General features: G+C 49.5%; 1 protein-coding gene across 5 annotated transcripts in view; it reads left to right on the forward strand.

Annotated features, from left to right (window-relative positions):
• LOC140719492 (integrin alpha-D-like) overlaps positions 1–17,428 on the forward strand; it is an 82,557-nt gene that overhangs the window by 36,255 nt on the left and 28,874 nt on the right. For 4 of the 5 annotated variants that reach the window (XM_073034204.1, XM_073034202.1, XM_073034207.1 and 1 more), the window contains exons 2-8: positions 6,587–6,710; positions 8,303–8,432; positions 9,966–10,057; positions 10,757–10,812; positions 11,415–11,529; positions 15,008–15,135; positions 15,445–15,593. In XM_073034204.1, coding sequence (XP_072890305.1) covers positions 6,656–6,710; positions 8,303–8,432; positions 9,966–10,057; positions 10,757–10,812; positions 11,415–11,529; positions 15,008–15,135; positions 15,445–15,593 — 725 coding nt within the window. In that variant the 5' untranslated portion in view covers positions 6,587–6,655. Of the gene's footprint in view, positions 1–4,010; positions 4,151–6,586; positions 6,711–8,302; positions 8,433–9,965; positions 10,058–10,756; positions 10,813–11,414; positions 11,530–15,007; positions 15,136–15,444; positions 15,594–17,428 lie in introns of those variants that run through there. The other variant, XM_073034203.1, reaches the window with a different exon arrangement.

Here is a 17,428-nt window from a genome sequence, read left to right on the forward strand (position 1 = left end):
CAGATGTCATGGTACACATCGGTACCAATGACGTAGGAAGAAAGAGTGAGGAGGTCCTGAAGAGTGAGTGTAGAGAGCTTGGTAGGAAGTTAAAAAGCAGAACCTCGAGGGTGGTAATCTCAGGATTGCTACCTGTGCCACGTGCCAGTGAGGGTAAGAGTAGGATGCTCTGGAAGATGAACACGTGGCTGAGGAACTGGTGTAGGGAGCAGGGTTTCAGATTTCAGGATCGTTGGGACCTCTTCTGGGGCAGGTGGGAATTGTACAAGAGAGATGGCTTACACCAGAACCACAGGGGGACCAATATCCTTGCAGGGAGGTTTGTTAGTGCTATTAGGGAGAGCTTAAACTAGATTTGCAGGAGGGTGGGAACCACAGTGAGAGAGGAGATAGTGGAGCGGGGGTGAAAACAAATTATGTTAATAGTTCATGCTAAGTCACAGTTTGTGTGCAGTGGTAATAATCTTCTGAGGTGTGTCTATTTCAATGCGAGGTTTACTGAGGGTGTGGATTGACACATGGAATTCTGACATTATAGCCATCAGTGAAACTTGGCTACAGGAGGGGCAGGACTGGCTGCTTAATGTTCCAGGGTTCCGATGTTTCTGACGTGATAGAGGCAGAGGGATGAAGTGTGGGGGTGGGGGATGGTATTGCTAGTCAGAGAAAATGTTACAGCAGTGCTCAGGCAGGACAGATTAGAGGGTTTGTCTACTAGGGCCATATGGGTGGAGCAGAGAAACAGGAAAGGAATGACCACATTAATGGGGTTGTATTATAGACCACCCAATAGTCAGCTAGAATTGGAGGACCAAATCTGCAGAGAGATAGCAGACAACTGCAGGGAACATAAAGTTGTGATAGTAGGGAATATTAATTTTCCAGATATTGATTAGGACTCCCATACTGTTGAAGGTCTAGATGGGTTAGAGTTTGTTAAATGTGTCCAGGAAAGTTTTCTAAATCAATATATAGAGGTACCAACTAGAGAGGTTGCAATATTAGATCCCCTGTTTGGAAACGAGTCAGAACAGGTGACGGAAGTGTGTGTAGGGGAACACTTTGGTTCCAGTGATCATACCGTCATTAGTTTCAACTTGATCATGAATAAAGATAGATCTGGTCCTCGGGTTGAGTTTCTAAACTGGAAAAAGGCCAAATTTGAAGAAGTGAGAAAGGATCTAAAAAGCGTGGATTGGAACAGGTTGTTCTCTGGTAAGGATGTGTTTGGTAAGTGGGAGACCTTCAAAGGAGAAATTTTGAGAGTACAGAGTTTGTATGTTCCTGTCAAGATTAAAGGCAACGTGAATAAGAATAAGGAACCTTGGTTCTCAAGGGATATTGGAACTCTGATAAAGAAGAAGAGAGAGATGTATGACAGGTATAGGCAACGGGGAGCAAATAAGGTGCCTGAGGAATATAAAAGTGCAAAAAAGTACTTAAGAGAGAAATCAGGAGGGCTAAAAGAAGACACGAGGTTGATTTGGCAGTCAAGGTGAAGGATAATCCAAAGGGCTTCTACAGGTATATTAAGAGCAAAAGGATAGTAAGGGATAAAATTGGTCCTCTTAAAGATCATAGTGGTCGGCTATGTATGGAACCAAAAGAAGTGGGGGAGATCTTAAATGGTTTTTTTTGCATCTGTATTTACTAAGGAAACTGGCATGGAGTCAATGGAAATAAGGCAAACAAGTAGTGAGGTCATGGAACCTATACAGATTGAAGAGGAGGTGGTGTTTGCTGTCTTGAGGCAAATCAGAGCAGATAAATCCCCAGGACCTGACACGGTATTCCCTCGGACCTTGGAGGAGACGAGTGTTGAAATTGCAGGGGCTTGGCAGATATATTTAAAATGTCGGTATCTACGGGTCAGGTGCTGGAGGACTGGAGGATAGCTCATATTGTTCCGTTGTTTAAAAAAGGCTCAAAAAGTAATCTGGGAAATTGTAGGCCGGTAAGTTTGACGTCAATAGTAGGTAAATTATGGGAGGAGTACTAAGAGATAGGATCTACAAGTATTTGGATAGACAGGGACTTGTTAGGGAGAGTCAACATGGCTTTGTGCGTGATAGGTTATGTTTAACAAATCTATTAGAGTTTTTCGAGGAGGTTACCAGGAAAGTGGATGAAGGGAAGGCAGTGGATGTTGTATACATGGACTTCAGTAAGGCCTTTGACAAGGTCCCGCATAGGAGGTTAATTAGGAAGATTCGGTCGCTAGGAATGCATGGTGAGGTGGTAAATTAGATTAGACATCGGCTCAATGGGAGAAGCCAGAGAGTGGTAGTGGAGGATTGCTTCTCTGAGTGGAGGCCTGTGACTAGTGGTGTGCCACAGGGATCAGTGCTGGGTCCATTGTTATTTGTCATCTATATCAGTGATCTGGATGCTAATGTGGTAAATTGTATCAGCAAATTTGCTGATGATACAAAGATTGGAGGTGTAGTGGACAGCGAGGAAAGTTTTCAAAGCTTGCAGAGGGATTTGTACCAGCTGGAAAAATGAGCTGAAAAATGGCAGATGGAGTTTAATGCAGACAAGTGTGAGGTATTGTACATCGGAAGGACAAACCAAGGTAGAACATACAAGTTAAATGATAGGCCACTGAGAAGTACAGTAGAACAGAGGGATCTGGGAATACAGATACATAATTCCCTAAAAGTGGCGTCACGGGTAGATAGGGTCGTAAAGAGAGATTTTGGTGCATTGGCCTTTATAAATCAAAGTATTGAGTATAAGAGTTGGAATGTTCTGGCGAGATTGTATAAGACATTGGTGAGGCTGAATTTGGAGTATTGTGAACAGTTTTGGTCACCTAATTACAGAAAGGATATTAATAAGGTTGAAAGAGTTGCAGAGAAGGTTTACAAGGATGTTGAGTTACAGAGAGAGGTTGAATAGGTTAGGACTTTATTCCCTGGAGCGTAGAAGAATGAGGGGAGATTTGATAGAGGTTTATAAAGTTATGATGGGTATAGATAGAGTGAATGCAAGCAGGCTTTTTCCACTGAGAATAGGGGAGAGAAAAAACAGAGGACATGGGTTAAGGGTGAAGGGGGAAAGTTTAAAGGGAACATTAGAGGGGCGCTTCTTCACACAGAGAGTGGTGGGAGTGTGGAATGAGCTGCCAGATGAAGTGGTAAATGTGGTCTCACTTTTAACATTTAAGAAAAACTTGGACAGCTACATGGATGAGAGGGGCATGGAGGGATACGGTCCAGGTGCAGATCAGTGGGAGAAGGCAGAAAAATGGTTCGACACAGACAAGAAGGGCCGAAGGGCCTGTTTCTGTGCTGCAATGTTCTATGGAATCAGTTGTACTATCGTCTTGTGCACCGAGGTACAGTGAATAGCTTGTCTTGCATACTGTTCATGCAGATCAATTCACTGCAGCAGTACATATAGGTAGAACCGAGGAAAAACAGAGTGCAGAATAAAGTGTTACAATTACAGAGGAAGTGCAGGGCACCCAGACAATGGGCCCAAAACTCACAGCGAGGAAGATTGTAAGGTTAAGGGTCCGTCTTATCGTGCTAGGGGCATTCAAACGTCTTATGATAGTGGAGGTAAGACCATGAGTAATAGGGGCAATATTGGCCTATTAAGAAAAATGATCCTGCTCCGCCAATCGATTATAGTTCATTGATTTTTCCACTCTACCCCATTCTCCTGCCTTCTCCCAGTAAGCATTGACCTCCTGACTAATCAAGAACCTATCAACCCCCGTTTTAAATGCACCGAAAGACACTTGTCTTTCACCAACCTCTGGCTAAAGAATTCCTCTTTAGATGCTGTTATCCAGCTTGGCGGTACTGCCTATTGTATCTTCGGCAAGGTGGGGAAAGAAAGAAAGGACATCTGAGAGAGCTCGGGCTTTTTGATGCTTTACCGAGGCCGCGGGAAGTGTAGACAGAGTTCATGGAGGGGGCACTGTTTTCCATGGCGTATCATCTGGGTGCACAACTCGATGCGGTTTCCTCCGGAAACACTGTTGTGTAAAGCCGTTGGTGAGGCCTCATTCCGAACACTGAGTGCAAGTTTAGACTCCGTGCTGTAGAAAAGATGTGGTTAAACTGCAAATGATACGGAGAAGATTTAAGAGTATGTGCCCAGGACTAGAGGGCCTGCGGTAGTGGGAGCCGCTAGCCAGGTAAGCAATTTTAACCATGGAGCGTGGGGAAATGAATAGGCCACGTAAATAACGTAAAGTGTAAATAAGGTGGACGGTTGCAATCTTTTCCTCGGGATAGAGGAGTACAAAACTAGGGGGTTAAGTTTAGGGTGAGAGGAAATCAGAATCAGGTTTATTACCGCCGGCATACGTTGTGACATTTCTTCTTTTGTGCCATAGAGTGTTACGAGAAATATTTTGGAAGTAACGAGGTAGTGCAAAAGGAAAGCAAGAAATTAGGTAGTGTTCATGATCCGTTCAGAAATCTGATGGCGAGGGACCAGAGTGGCTACTCTTTTTGACTCAGACGGTGGTGTGTACAGTTTATGGGACAAGCTGCCAGAGGAAGTGGTCGAGGAAGGTACAATAGTGTGAGATAAGAAGCGTATGGATAAGTGCTTCTTCCTGTACCTGTCTTAAGCACTTGCTTTGGTAGCTCGTTCGTGGAGGGTCTTGGAGCGATAGGAGCTGAGCGCAGGAAATTTGGACGAGCTGGGAGGGGCATGTCGGGCTGACGGTCCTCTTTGACTCTCTGACTCTGGACATTCACTCCACGATGTCCCAATTTATACTAAATGCGTATTATACATATTTTATGTCGATCTTGAAGCATTTTGAACTGCTCCATCTGAGAATAAGTGGCCTGGTCAAAGCACAGGCTGCATGGATAGCCAGCGACTACTTTTCAGGGCGGAAATGACTATTACGAGGGTCCTGATTTTAAGGTGATGGGAGAAAATGGCAGAGGTAGTCTAGTTTTACTTTACACACGGAGCGTGACAGGTGCATGACGCGCTGCAAAGGTGATAGTAGAGGCACATGCATTAGAGACTTTAGGAAACTTGTGGAGAGCATATGGATGAAGGAAACGTGGACGGCTATGTGGGGGTGAAGGGTTGGATTGATCCTGGAGTGAGTTAAATGTGCTGTATATTTCTAATGTACAAGTTGCATACTTTCATAATAAGCCCATTAACGAATTCGAGCCACCGCCCACTCCCTGCGTAGGAAACTTGCCCCGCCTGTTGTCCTTAAACTCCTCCAACCTCTAGCATCTGCTCTAGTAGTTACCCTCGTAAAAAGATTTTGACTGTCTATTCTTTCTATGCCTCCCAATTAAAAACCCCTATCAGGTCTCCCCTCGGACTTCGTCCTTCCAGTTAAAACAGCCCAAGTTTGTCCGACATCTCCTTATACTGCATGCCCTCTAATCCAGCCACTGTCGTGTTGAATCTCTTGTGCATCCTGTTTGCAGCCTTCCTGTATCAGCGCAACCAGAATTGGACACAATACTGACCAAAGTTTTATATACCTGCAATCTGATTTCCTTACTTAACAAACCAAATGCACGCCTTCTTTGCTGCCTATCCACTTGTGTGGCCGCTCACAGTGAACTATGGACCCGAACGGCAAGATCTCTTTGGACCCCAGTGCTATTAAGGAGTCTATCATCATATTAAATCCTGGTGATATACAGATATTCTCAGATTTAGGTTCAGGTTTATTATCACCGATACACCGTAGACATATTTTGCCGGAGCAGTACAGGGCTAGACATATACAGTAAGAAAATACTTTAAGTTACAAAGCTACACAGAGTCTGAAAGAAGAATAGAGGTGGTGTTCAAGGGGTTATTAATCCGAGAGTAGGGGAGAAGAACGTGTTCCTGAATCCCTGAGTGTGTGACTTCAGGCTCTTGCTCCTCCATCCTGATGGCAGTAGCGAGGAGAGGGTATGGCCCTAGACGGTAGTGCAACCAGGCAGAGTTCTGGACTGTTTGCTCGGGCCTTTCGTGACATACAGAGTCTCCTCAAACTCCTAATGGCATAGAGCCGCTGGTGTGCCCTCGTCGAGACTGTATCAGTGTGTTGGCCTAGGACAGGTCCTCTGAGATATTGCCGCTTAGGAGCTTCAGACTCCCCTCTCCCCTTTCACGGCTGACCCCTCGATGAGGACTGCCGAATGTTTCCCGATATCCCCTTCCTAAAGTCCACAGCGAGTTCCTTGGCCTTGCTGACGTTGAGTGCCAGGTTGCTGTTGCGACACCTTTGAACCAGCTGACCTTCTTCGCTCTTGTACGCCTTCTCTCCACTCTAGACATACCAATTCCCCGCACAAAGCAGAGCTGCTTGTGTGCCCTCGTCCTCCTTCAGTCGGCATGTAACGGGGACAAGATCCGCCTCCAGCCCTCCAGCTCACACTCCTTCCCCCCACACCCCGCCCACTCCGGGGCTGTTCGCCTCTTTTCAGGGATGCCCACTCTGCCCACCCTGTCCTTTTCCACACTATTCCCTTCCCTCCTGTCCCGATCCTCACCTCTCCACAAAACCGCTTCTGGAGCCGCAGACGAGCTTGTTCCCTTCTCTGTTCTCACAGTCCCCGACCCCAGTTGTTGATGGTTTCTCTCTCCGCAGACGGGTATTGCCTCGCCTCCTCCTGTCTGGTCCGACGTTCAGATGATCAGATGATATTTGCCACCGAAGATGTTTCTGGGATTGAAGAATGTGGGATCCACTTGGGAGCTGTTCAGGATAGCGGGTGAGTTTCCCACATTACCACCTCAAATCGGGATCACAGTTAGGTTGATTACTACCGATGTCTGCCATGCAAGTCCTAATAAAATGATTATAAGTTTCAGAAGGAGGGGTGGATGTTCGTTGGGGGGGGAGTGGAGGGAGGATAGAGGGTGGAGAAGAACGATCATTCGGTGATCACTTCTATTCCAGGTATGATATCCGGACCCTCTTGTCCCACAGTCCGCAGTCAATTGTTTAGTCTTGCTGACATTACTCAACCAGCCTATCTGCCTCATTCCTGAGTGCTCCCTCCTCGCCATCTAAGATGCAGCCAATGACTAGTGCATCGGGAAGTTTATAGATGACGAATGCGCTGTGTCTAACCGCACATTCACGAACTCAGAGAGATTACAGCAGTGGGCTAACGCACATTGCTGAGGTGTGCCTCCTTGGTGGGCCTATGTGTGAAGTGATCTGTCTGGACGGCACCTAAGCAAAAACCTTTCACTTGTGAAACAATAATAAATTGGTTCATTATTATCATGAATACTGTGGTTCGCTGAAACTCTTACCTTGCACACTGTTCACACAGATCAATCGAGGCAGAATAAGGTAAAACAATAACAGAATGCAGAATAAAGTGTTAAGAGTTTACAGTGAAAGTGCAGGCAGACAATAAGGTGTAAGTGGTAAATGGTCCGTCTGATCCGACGAGGAGGCGAATCAATATCTGATAATAGCGGAGCAGAAGCTGTCCGTGAGACTGGGGGTGTGATTCCCCTCCGACAGCACGGAGGGAAGAGAGAATGTTCGGGATGGACTGGGCACATTGATGTTGTTGGATGCTTTTCTGGGGCAGCGAGAAATTTGTTGGTGATCCGTCGTTACTGTGCAGATCATCAATTGACTTGGTGAAGAGTTGTATGGGAGAAAACAACTGTGCCGGCGGAGTTCTATAGTGAAAAAGCCGTTGTACTGGGTGGGGCAATTCCATTCTCTCGGCCTCAAATATCTTGGTCGAACGGTAAGAAAAATCGTCATGATTGGAGACTTCTTGGGGCTGCAGTGGTTAACCATGACGCCTGCTGTGCCTTGTCACGCCTTTCGCTCTCCACGAAGCCTTGCAGCACCGCCTTCTCGGCCGTTGGATCTTGTAGTTGATCTCATCCGCCCAGTCCAACTGAACTGGCTACGCACGTTGGGGTAGACGTATCCCTATCTCACCGGGGTTGGAAGTTCCCGGCTACCCTCACCTGGTTTAGCCCGCCTGTCGAAGCGGTGTACCGGGGTGTGGCCACTGTCACATGCAAACAGTTACTTGGAACCACAGGTGAGAGTTGGGTGGCCGGTGGATGAACTGCCCCAGGGCGGAGCACGACAAGCTCGTCACCAGAGGAGCTACCCCTCCCTGGACACCCCATGCACCCCAGCGAGAAATGCAGACGGAATCCACGGAGGGGGCTGGTTTCCGTGATGTCTTTGCAGCTGTGTGTGTTTTATAGGTTTCTATATGACTAGACGGCAGTAACGGAGCTTCTCTCTGTGTCTGACTCTAGGAGTGTTGTGACAGGACGGAGAAGAGGGAATTTCACTCTGTATTCTCCCCACACACAGGTGCTCTATCGCTGTTGCTCACCGCCCACTGCTTTAATCTCGACACAGCTGGGGCTACCATATCCCCCACCGGGAATGGGTCCGAGTTCGGTGATCGCGTGTTCCAGTTTGGAGACGATAAGAACAGCTGGTGAGTTTGGCGGGAATTGGGAGGGAGTGGGCAAGGGTCAGCGACAAGGAGAGAGGATGACTCTGTGGAGGGAACTTCACTCTGAGTCTGTGCGGGAGTGTGTAGTGGGACGGTGCAAAGTGAGCTTTCCTCTGTGTCTGACTCCCGGATTGGTGTGTGATGTATCACCCACTCTCCATGATTTGGACATGACGTTTCGTACTGCACTCTCTTAGGCAACTGAGCCTTCTGTGGACCTAGTTTCCCGAGGAGCCCTGGGTACCAAATGCTCTCACTTCATTTCCTGGTCACTGTGCAGAGACCCCATCAGTGTCTTTGTGTGACACCCCTGCATAGATGACACTGACCAGGACGCCCTCATCGAGGCTCTTGTCGCCTGGATAAACTGATCTTAGCAGGTCAGCTGATCCGGACAGGACCTCTCTGCCCTCTGTTGAGGACACATAGTATCTTCTTTTATGTTCGCCCCAATTAAGTACCTCGAGAATTTCCTCCCACGTCTCCCCATCACTTGAATACTGATCCCCGGTGCTATTTCCGACTGCCGTCCTCCGGTAAGGACGCCACGTTTTGTTGTTCTCCAGTCTTCTAGCACCTCAGCTGTAGCCAGGGAGGACGATAAGTTCTGTGCCAGTTGTAAGACGATGCCTCCCTCACACTACCGCCCATCAAGATCACCAGGGAGGCTTGTCATCTGACTCTGGGAACCTATCGACTTGCTTCTTTGCCGTACCTCCTTCTCTCCTCGCTCTCCACCATATCTCTGCTGCCTCACCACACCATCCTCTCCCTTATTCTTATCCAGTACCCCACTTCTCATCAGTGCTCCCTCCCCTCCCCATCTATCCTTTCCTTCCTTCCCGCTACCTTCTTACCGCCTCTCCTACGACTCTGCTTCCTTGCTGATCCCTGCCCACGCTGCTGACTCCTTCCCCATCAGCGTTTGTTCCTTATCACCCTACCTGTGGCTCGCCCATCCGGCGAATAGCCCCACTTTCCTCACTGCCTCCCCCAGTCCCTGCCTGCCTCCTCTCCTGCAATGCTCCCTCTCATTCCGCTCTCGGTACCCATCCCTCTGTACATCATTCCTCCACAGAGCACCCACTCTCCCCACAAATCCTTAAATCTCCACAGTGCGCCCTCCTCCCCAACTTCCACCCCCATTCAACCACCCTCACTGCCCCATCCTTCCACCTCACCGCCCTTCCTTCTCCCTCTGTTCTTGCCACCGACCCTCTCTTTCCTCCCTCACTGCACCTCCAAATCTCTCCATCGTCCCCTCCTCTCCACTACTTACCTATTCACAGCTCCTCCCACTCAATCTTCTGCCCCCTCCCGTGCTGGTCCTTCCACTCTCCTCTTTACCTTCCTACTGCCTTCACGTCCTCCCTCCTCTCTCATCCCTCAACGCCACTCCCCTCCTTCAGTCTCATCCTCACCGTCCTTCCCTCCCCGCCACCTCTCCCACCCCTCATTCCTCCCTCTTCTGGTGCCCCGGAATTACGACTCTGCACCCCTTATCCACTTCCGCAGGATCGGAGTGACGGGAAAGGACGAGATGGGAAGCGCCGTCTTACTCCGCTGCTCGGCCAGAGGCGGTGACTGCCACCCCACCAACGTCACTGGTGAATGATCCCTGTGGGCGAGTGGTGGCGACTCAGTGAGGGGACAGTACAAGGGAAGGAAGGGAGGGGGCAACAGTAGGGGTAAGAAAGACGAGGGTAAGTAGGCCGAGGGGATGAGAGCGAAAGGCCGGAACCGAGAGAAGTGAAGGGAGGGGAGAATAGGGAAAAGAGTGAGGAGAGAGGGAAGATCTGAAGAGTGGAGGGGATGAGAGTGGTGGAGGGAATGCGGTAGAGGGAGTGGGGAGGAATTATGAAACGTGGAGGATTCAGGCGAGGGGCGAGAGAGGAAAGGAAGGGGGAAGTAGTTGGTCCTGGGGGTATTAGGGACCGTGGAAAGCAGGGAGGAAGAAGGAGAGAGAGGGGCAGGAGCCGAGAGCTCGGAAGGTGAAGAGGCAAAGGAGAGGGGAGGAAGGGGAGAGGGGAGAAGCCAGGAAAGTGGAAAGCGGAGGATTGGATGATGGACTGGGAGGGAATGGAGAGGAGAGGTTAGGGGAGAGAAGGGGAGGAAGATGGTAGACCAGTGGATGGAAAAAGGGGAAAGGGAGAGTTAGGGTAAGGGAATGTGCTGGAAAGGGGGAAGGGTGAGGGGAGGAGGAGTAGAGATGTGTGGAAAGGAAACGGAGGTGGTAGGGGAGGGAAATTTTCTTCACGCTGTACCTCTGACTGCTTCGCTAACGGACATGTCTCTGGTTCTCGCAGACTCCTTCAACAAATCCGCCGCGCTTACAATGGACGCTTCGGGGCCAAACCTGGTGGTAGGTTCCTCACGTCCCGTCCTTTCCGTCCCTACCCTACGCATCGTCGCCTCTCAGTCGCCCTCCCCTTTACAGCTTTACTTTGAACTTTGAACACTTCCCCCTTCACTCCCTAAGTAGCGACCTCTCTCTTTTCCCTGGCGCTTCGTCCCTCTTCAACCACATCCTGCCAGGATTCCATTCATCCCTCCTCCCTCCCCCTCCTTCCCTTTTCTACTCCCTCCAGCATTCTAGCTACCTCGCCCTCCACCCCTCCTAACTATTGCTTTTTTCCCGACCTGTCCATCCTTCCAACCCGCGCCTCTCCCTCCTTGGTGCTTAGCTGCCCCCAGATCCCGTGCCCCTCTGGTGTCTCTGGGGGTGGTACATCGAGAGCGGGAAGGTGAGGGGATGACTGGTGATTGGAGAGGGTGGAGAAGGCTGCTTCTCTGGGTAACACCCACTCTAGCCCTCCTTCCCCTCTCTCCCTCTCCCCCTCTTTTCCCTCCCTTCCTCTCTCACACTCACTCTCTCTCCCCTCTTCCTCTCCCTCACTCTCTCCCTCCCTCTCCCTCTCTGACACACACTCACACATTTTGTCTCACTCTCACCCTCCGCTCTAGGTCTGTGATCCCAACATGGTGTTTGGATGCATGAGAAACACCTGGTTCCCAGGAAAGTGCATTCGGTTCGGAGAGCAGCTGGAACAGGAAGCTCCACTGGACATCGGAAAAATCGGTGAGGACAGGGGAGAAGAGGGGCGGGTCAAGCGGGGTGGGTGAGAGGAGGAATGGGCAGGGGTGAGGAGGGTGGAATGTCCAGTGGAGCTTCCTGTTCTAGAGGTTTGGGCGTGGAGAGAGAGCAAGGGGGTGAGGAGAGCAAGAGGAGTGGGAGGGGTGTGAAGAGAGGACATATTATGCGGAGAGATGATGAGAAAGAGAGAGAGGAAGGTGGAATGGGAAAAATAGAATTGCAAGGACGAAGAGAGGGGGAAGGGGAGAAGTTTACTTTATTGTCGCCAAACAATTGATACTAGAGCGTACAATCATCACAGTGAAATTTGTTTCTGCGCTTCACTCTCCCTGGAGTACAAATCGAAGTAAATACAATAAAAATTTAAATTATAAATCATAATAGCGCCATGGTTTTCAAGGGATATTAGAAACTTGGTTCGAAAAAAGAGGGATGTCTACAATAGATATAGGCAGCATGGAGTAAAGGAATTGCTCGAGGAATATAAAGAATGTAAAAGGAAACTTAAGAAAGAGATTAGAAAAGCTAAAAGAAGTTACGAGTTTGGTTTGGCAAATAAGGTGGAAGTAAATCCGAAAGGCTTCTACAGTTATATTAAAAGCAAGAGGATAGTGAGGGATAAAATTGGTCCCTTAGAGAATCAGGGTGGTCAGCTATGTGTGGAGCCGAGGGAGATGGGAGAGATTTTGAACGATTTCTTCTCTTCGGTATTCACTAAGGAGAAGGATATCGAATGGTGTAAGGTGTGGGAAACAAGTAAGGAAGTTATGGAACCTATGACAATTAAAGAGGTGGAAGTACTGGCGCTTTTAAGAAATTTAAAAGTGGATAAATCTCCGGGTCCTGACCGGATATTCCCCAGGACCTTGAGGGAAGTTTGTGTAGAGATAGCAGGAGCTCTGACGGAGATCTTTCAGATGTCATTAGAAACAGGGATTGTGCCGGAGGATTGGCGTATTGCTCATGTGGTTCCATTGTTTAAAAAGGGTTCTAGAAGTAAGCCTGGCAATTATAGACCTGTCAGTTTGACATCAGTGGTGGGTAAATTAATGGAAAGTATTCTTAGAGATAGTATTTATAATTATCTGGATAGACAGGATCTGATTAGGAGTAGCCAGCATGGATTTGTGCGTGGAAGGTCATGTTTGACAAACCTTATTGAATTTTTTGAAGTAGTTACGAGGAATGTTGACGAGGGTAAGGCAGTGGATGTAGTCTATATGGACTTCAGCAAGGCCTTTGACAAAGTTCCACATGGAAGGTTAGTTAAGAAGGTTCAGTCGTTAGGTATTAGTGCTGGAGTAATAAAATGGATTCAACAGTGGCTAGATGGGAGATGCCAGAGAGTAGTGGTGGATAATTGTTTATCGGGATGGAGGCCGGTGACTAGCGGGGTGCCTCAGGGATCTGTTTTGGGCCCAATGTTGTTTGTAATATACATAAATGATCTGGATGATGGGGTGGTAAATTGGATTAGTAAGTATGCTGATGATACTAAGGTAGGAGGTGTTGTGGATAATGAGGTGGGTTTTCAAAGCTTGCAGGGAGATTTATGCCGGTTAGAAGAATGGGCTGAACGTTGGCAGATGGAGTTTAATGCTGAGAAGTGTGAGGTTCTACATTTTGGCAGGAATAATCCAAATAGAACATACAGGGTAAATGGTAGGGCATTGAGGAATGCAGTGGAACAGAGAGATCTAGGAATAACAGTGCATAGTTCCCTGAAGGTGGAGTCTCATGTAGATAGGGTGGTGAAGAAGGCTTTTGGAACGCTGGCCTTTATAAATCAGAGCATTGAGTACAGAAGTTGGGATGTAATGTTAAAATTGTACAAGGCATTGGTAAGGCCAAATTTGGAATATTGTGTACAGTTCTGGTCACCGAATTATAGGAAAGATATCAATAAATTAGAGAGAGTGCAGAGACGATTTACTAGGATGTTACCAGGGTTTCAGCACTTAAGTTACAGAGAAAGGTTGAACAAGTTAGGTCTCTATTCATTGGAGCGTAGAAGGTTGAGGGGGGATTTGATCGAGGTATTTAAAATGTTGAGAGGGATAGATAGAGTTGACGTGAATAGGCTGTTTCCATTGAGAGTAGGGGAGATTCAAACGAGAGGACATGATTTGAGAGTTAGGGGGCAAAAGTTTAAGGGAAACACGAGGGGGTATTTCTTTACTCAGAGAGTGATAGCTGTGTGGAATGAGCTTCCTGTAGAAGTAGTAGAGGCCAGATCAGTTGTGTCATTTAAGGTAAAATTGGATAGGTATATGGATAGGAAAGGAGTGGAGGGTTATGGGCTGAGTGCGGGTAGGTGGGACTAGGTGAGATTAAGAGTTCGGCACGGACTAGGAGGGCCGGAATGGCCTGTTTCCGTGCTGTGATTGTTATATGGTTATATGGTTATATAATTAGAAAATAGAAAAGGGAAAGTAAGGTGGTACAAGTCAGGTCTGGATATTTGGAAGGTACGGCCCAGATCCGGGTCAGGATCCGTTCAGCAGTCCTATCACAGTTGAAAAGAAGCTGTTCCCAAATCTGGCCGTACGAATCTTCAAGCTCCTGAACCTTCTCCCGGAAGGAAGAGGGACAAAAGGTTGTTGGCTGGGTGGGTCGTGTCCTTGATTATCCTGGCAGCACTGCTCCAACAGCTTGCGGTGTAAAGTGAGTCCAAGGATGGAAGATTGGTTTGTGTGATGTGCTGGGCTATGTTCACGATCTTCTGCAGCTTCTTCCGGTCTTGGACAGGACAACTTCCATACCGGGTTGTGATCCACCCTAGAAGAATGCTTTCTACGGTGCACCTATAAAAATTAGTGAGGGTTTTAGGGGACAGGCCAAATTTCTTCAGCTTTCTCGGGAAGTAAAGGCGCTGGTGGGCCTTCTTGGCAGTGGACTCTGCTTGGTTAGACCAAGACAGGTCATTTGTGATATTCACCCCGAGGAACTTAAAGCTTTTGACCTGTTCCACCTGCGCACCACCGATGTAGATGGGTTGTGCAGTCCACCGCTCCTTCTGAAGTCAACAACCAATTCCTTCGTCTTGCTGACATTGAGGGATAGGTTAAAGGGAAGGGAGAAGGAAAGAACGAAGGGGGAACGAGGGGGAGCTAAAAGAGAAGGAATGGGAAAGGAGAGAGTGGATTAATGAGAGGAGAGGAGGAGAGTGAGGTATGGGGCTGGGAAAGGGTTAGGAGAGGGGGAAGGAGAGAGGAGTGGTGTAAGATAGAGGAAGGTGAAGGGGAGATGTTTGCAGAGTGAGAAGGAATGTTTATGAGTGAGAGTTTAGGATGGATTGAGGGTAAAGAGGTAGATTGGGAGAGGAACTAGGGAGAAGGGAGTACGGACATGACAGTAATGCCCTCCCTCGGTGCGACGCTCTCTACTTATGACAACTCCCGTGGTGCTGAGTTCCTCGCCGTCCCTCCCTCTCATCCTCTGCCGCTCTCCCCCTCTCTGCCAGAGTGTATCCCTGAGATGCTAGATGTGGTCTTTCTCTTCGATGGGTCCAACAGTCTCAGCAAAAAAGACCTGGAAGCGAACAAAAAGTTCATGTTGAATATGATGCAACACTCGGACGCCGGCATGCAGGTCGGTGACGGGGCGGGGTTCACGTCAGGGGAGGGGTGGAGGGAGAAACGAGAGGAGTTGGGTGTGGAGTTGAGGGAGGACTGGCAGGGGTATTAGTTTGGAGGCTGACACAGGCTGTGAAGAGAGCACGGGGCAGTGGGGGTAAATTTCGGGACTGACACGTGACTGTGGCGAAAGAGCGGGACGGTGGGATTAGTTTGGGACTGACATGGGCCTGTGGGGAGAGAGCAGGTCAGTGGGGCTAGTTGAGCAGACACACAGCACTGGGCAACTGTTTCTGTCTTCACTGAAGCCTTCTTCACTCTCCAGTTTGCCATCGTTCAATACTCCGCCATGGTCAGAACGGAACTGAGCTTTACAACGTTCCAGGCCCAACGAGAGAATCTGCATGACATCGTGAGTCGCATCCAACTGATGGAGAGTTCGACATTTACCGGATCTGGGATCGATTATACCATGTAACTACTCCGTGTGCAGGAGCGTGTGACGGCAGAGTTAGAGGGAGCCCCACTCTGTGTCCGACCTCGGGGGTGGAGGGGAGAGAGGAGTGTGATGGGACGGTGTAAAGTTAGCCTCACTCGGTGTCTGGCCCTGAAAGTGTGTAGTGGGACGTGTACATGTTGTTTCACTCTGTGTCTAAACCTTGGAGTGTGTAATGAGACAGTGTAGAAGTTACTTCACTGTTTGTCTGACCCTGGGAGTGAGCGATGGTAGATTCACGTTTTGTCTGACTCCGGGAGTGTGTGGTGGGATGGTGCGGAGGGAGCTTCACTCAGTGTCTGACGCCGGGAGTGTGTGATGGGACGGTGTGGAGGGAGCTTCACTCTGTGTCTGACCCCGGGAGTGTGTGATGGGACGGTGTGGAGGGTGATTCAGTCTGTGTCTGACCCTGGGAGTGAGCGATGGTAGATTCACTCTGTGTCTGACCCCGGGAGTGTGTGATGGGACGGTGTGGAGGGAGCTTCACTCTGTGTCTGACCCCGGGAGTGTGTGATGGGACGGTGTGGAGGGTGATTCAGTCTGTGTCTAACCCCGGGAATGTGTGATCAGATGGCGTGGAGGGAGATTCACTCTGTGTCTGACCCCGGGAGTGTGTGATGGGATGGTGTGGAGGGAGATTCAGTCTGTGTCTGACCCCGGAAGTGTGTGATGGGACGTTGTGGAGGGAGCTTCACTCTGTGTCTTACGCCGGGTGTGTGTGATGGGACGGTGTGGAGGGAGCTTCACTCTGTGTCTGACCCTGGGAGTGAGCGATGGTAGATTCAGTCTGTGTCTGACCCCGGGAGTGTGTGATGGGACGGTGTGGAGGGAGCTTCACTCTGTGTCTGACCCTGGGAGTGAGCGATGGTAGATTCACTCTGTGTCTGACCCCGGGAGTGTGTGATGGGACGGTGTGGAGGGAGCTTCACTCTGTGACTGACGCCAGGAGTGTGTGATGGGACGGTGTGGAGGGAGCTTCGCTATGTGTCTTACGCCGGGTGTGTGTGATGGGACGGTGTGGAGGGAGCTTCACTCTGTGTCTGACCCTGGGAGTGAGCGATGGTAGATTCACTCTGTGTCTGACCCCGGGAGTGTGTGATGGGACGGTGTGGAGGGAGCTTCACTCTGTGTCTGACCCTGGGTGTGAGCGATGGTAGATTCATTCTGTGTCTGACCCCGGGAGTGTGTGATGGGACGGTGTGGAGGGAGCTTCACTCTGTGTCTGACCCCGGGAGTGTATGATGGGACGGTGTGGAGGGAGATTCACTCTGTGTCTGACCCCGCGAGAGTATGATGGGACGGTGTGGAGGGAGATTCACTCTGTGTCTGACCCCGGGAGTGTGTGATGGGACGGTGTGGAGGGAGTTTCACTCTGTGTCTGACCCTGGGAGTGAGCGATGGTAGATTCAGTCTGTGTCTGACCCCGGGAGTGTGTGATGGGACGGTGTGGAGGGAGCTTCACTCTGTGTCTGACCCCGGGAGTGTATGATGGGACGGTGTGGAGGGAGATTCACTCTGTGTCTGACCCCGGGAGTTTGTGATGGGACGGTGTGGAGGGAGATTCACTCTGTGTCTGACCCCGGGAGTGTGTGATGGGACGATGTGGAGGGAGTTTCACTCTGTGTCTGACCCTGGGTGTGAGCGATGGTAGATTCACTCTGTGTCTGACCCCGGGAGTGTGTGATGGGACGGTGTGGAGGGAGCTTCACTCTGTGTCTGACCCCGGGAGTGTATGATGGGACGGTGTGGAGGGAGATTCACTCTGTGTCTGACCCCGGGAGTGTATGATGGGACGGTGTGGAGGGAGATTCAC

This window comes from Hemitrygon akajei, chromosome 31 (assembly GCF_048418815.1).
Source record: "Hemitrygon akajei chromosome 31, sHemAka1.3, whole genome shotgun sequence".
Classification (NCBI taxonomy): domain Eukaryota; kingdom Metazoa; phylum Chordata; class Chondrichthyes; order Myliobatiformes; family Dasyatidae; genus Hemitrygon; species Hemitrygon akajei.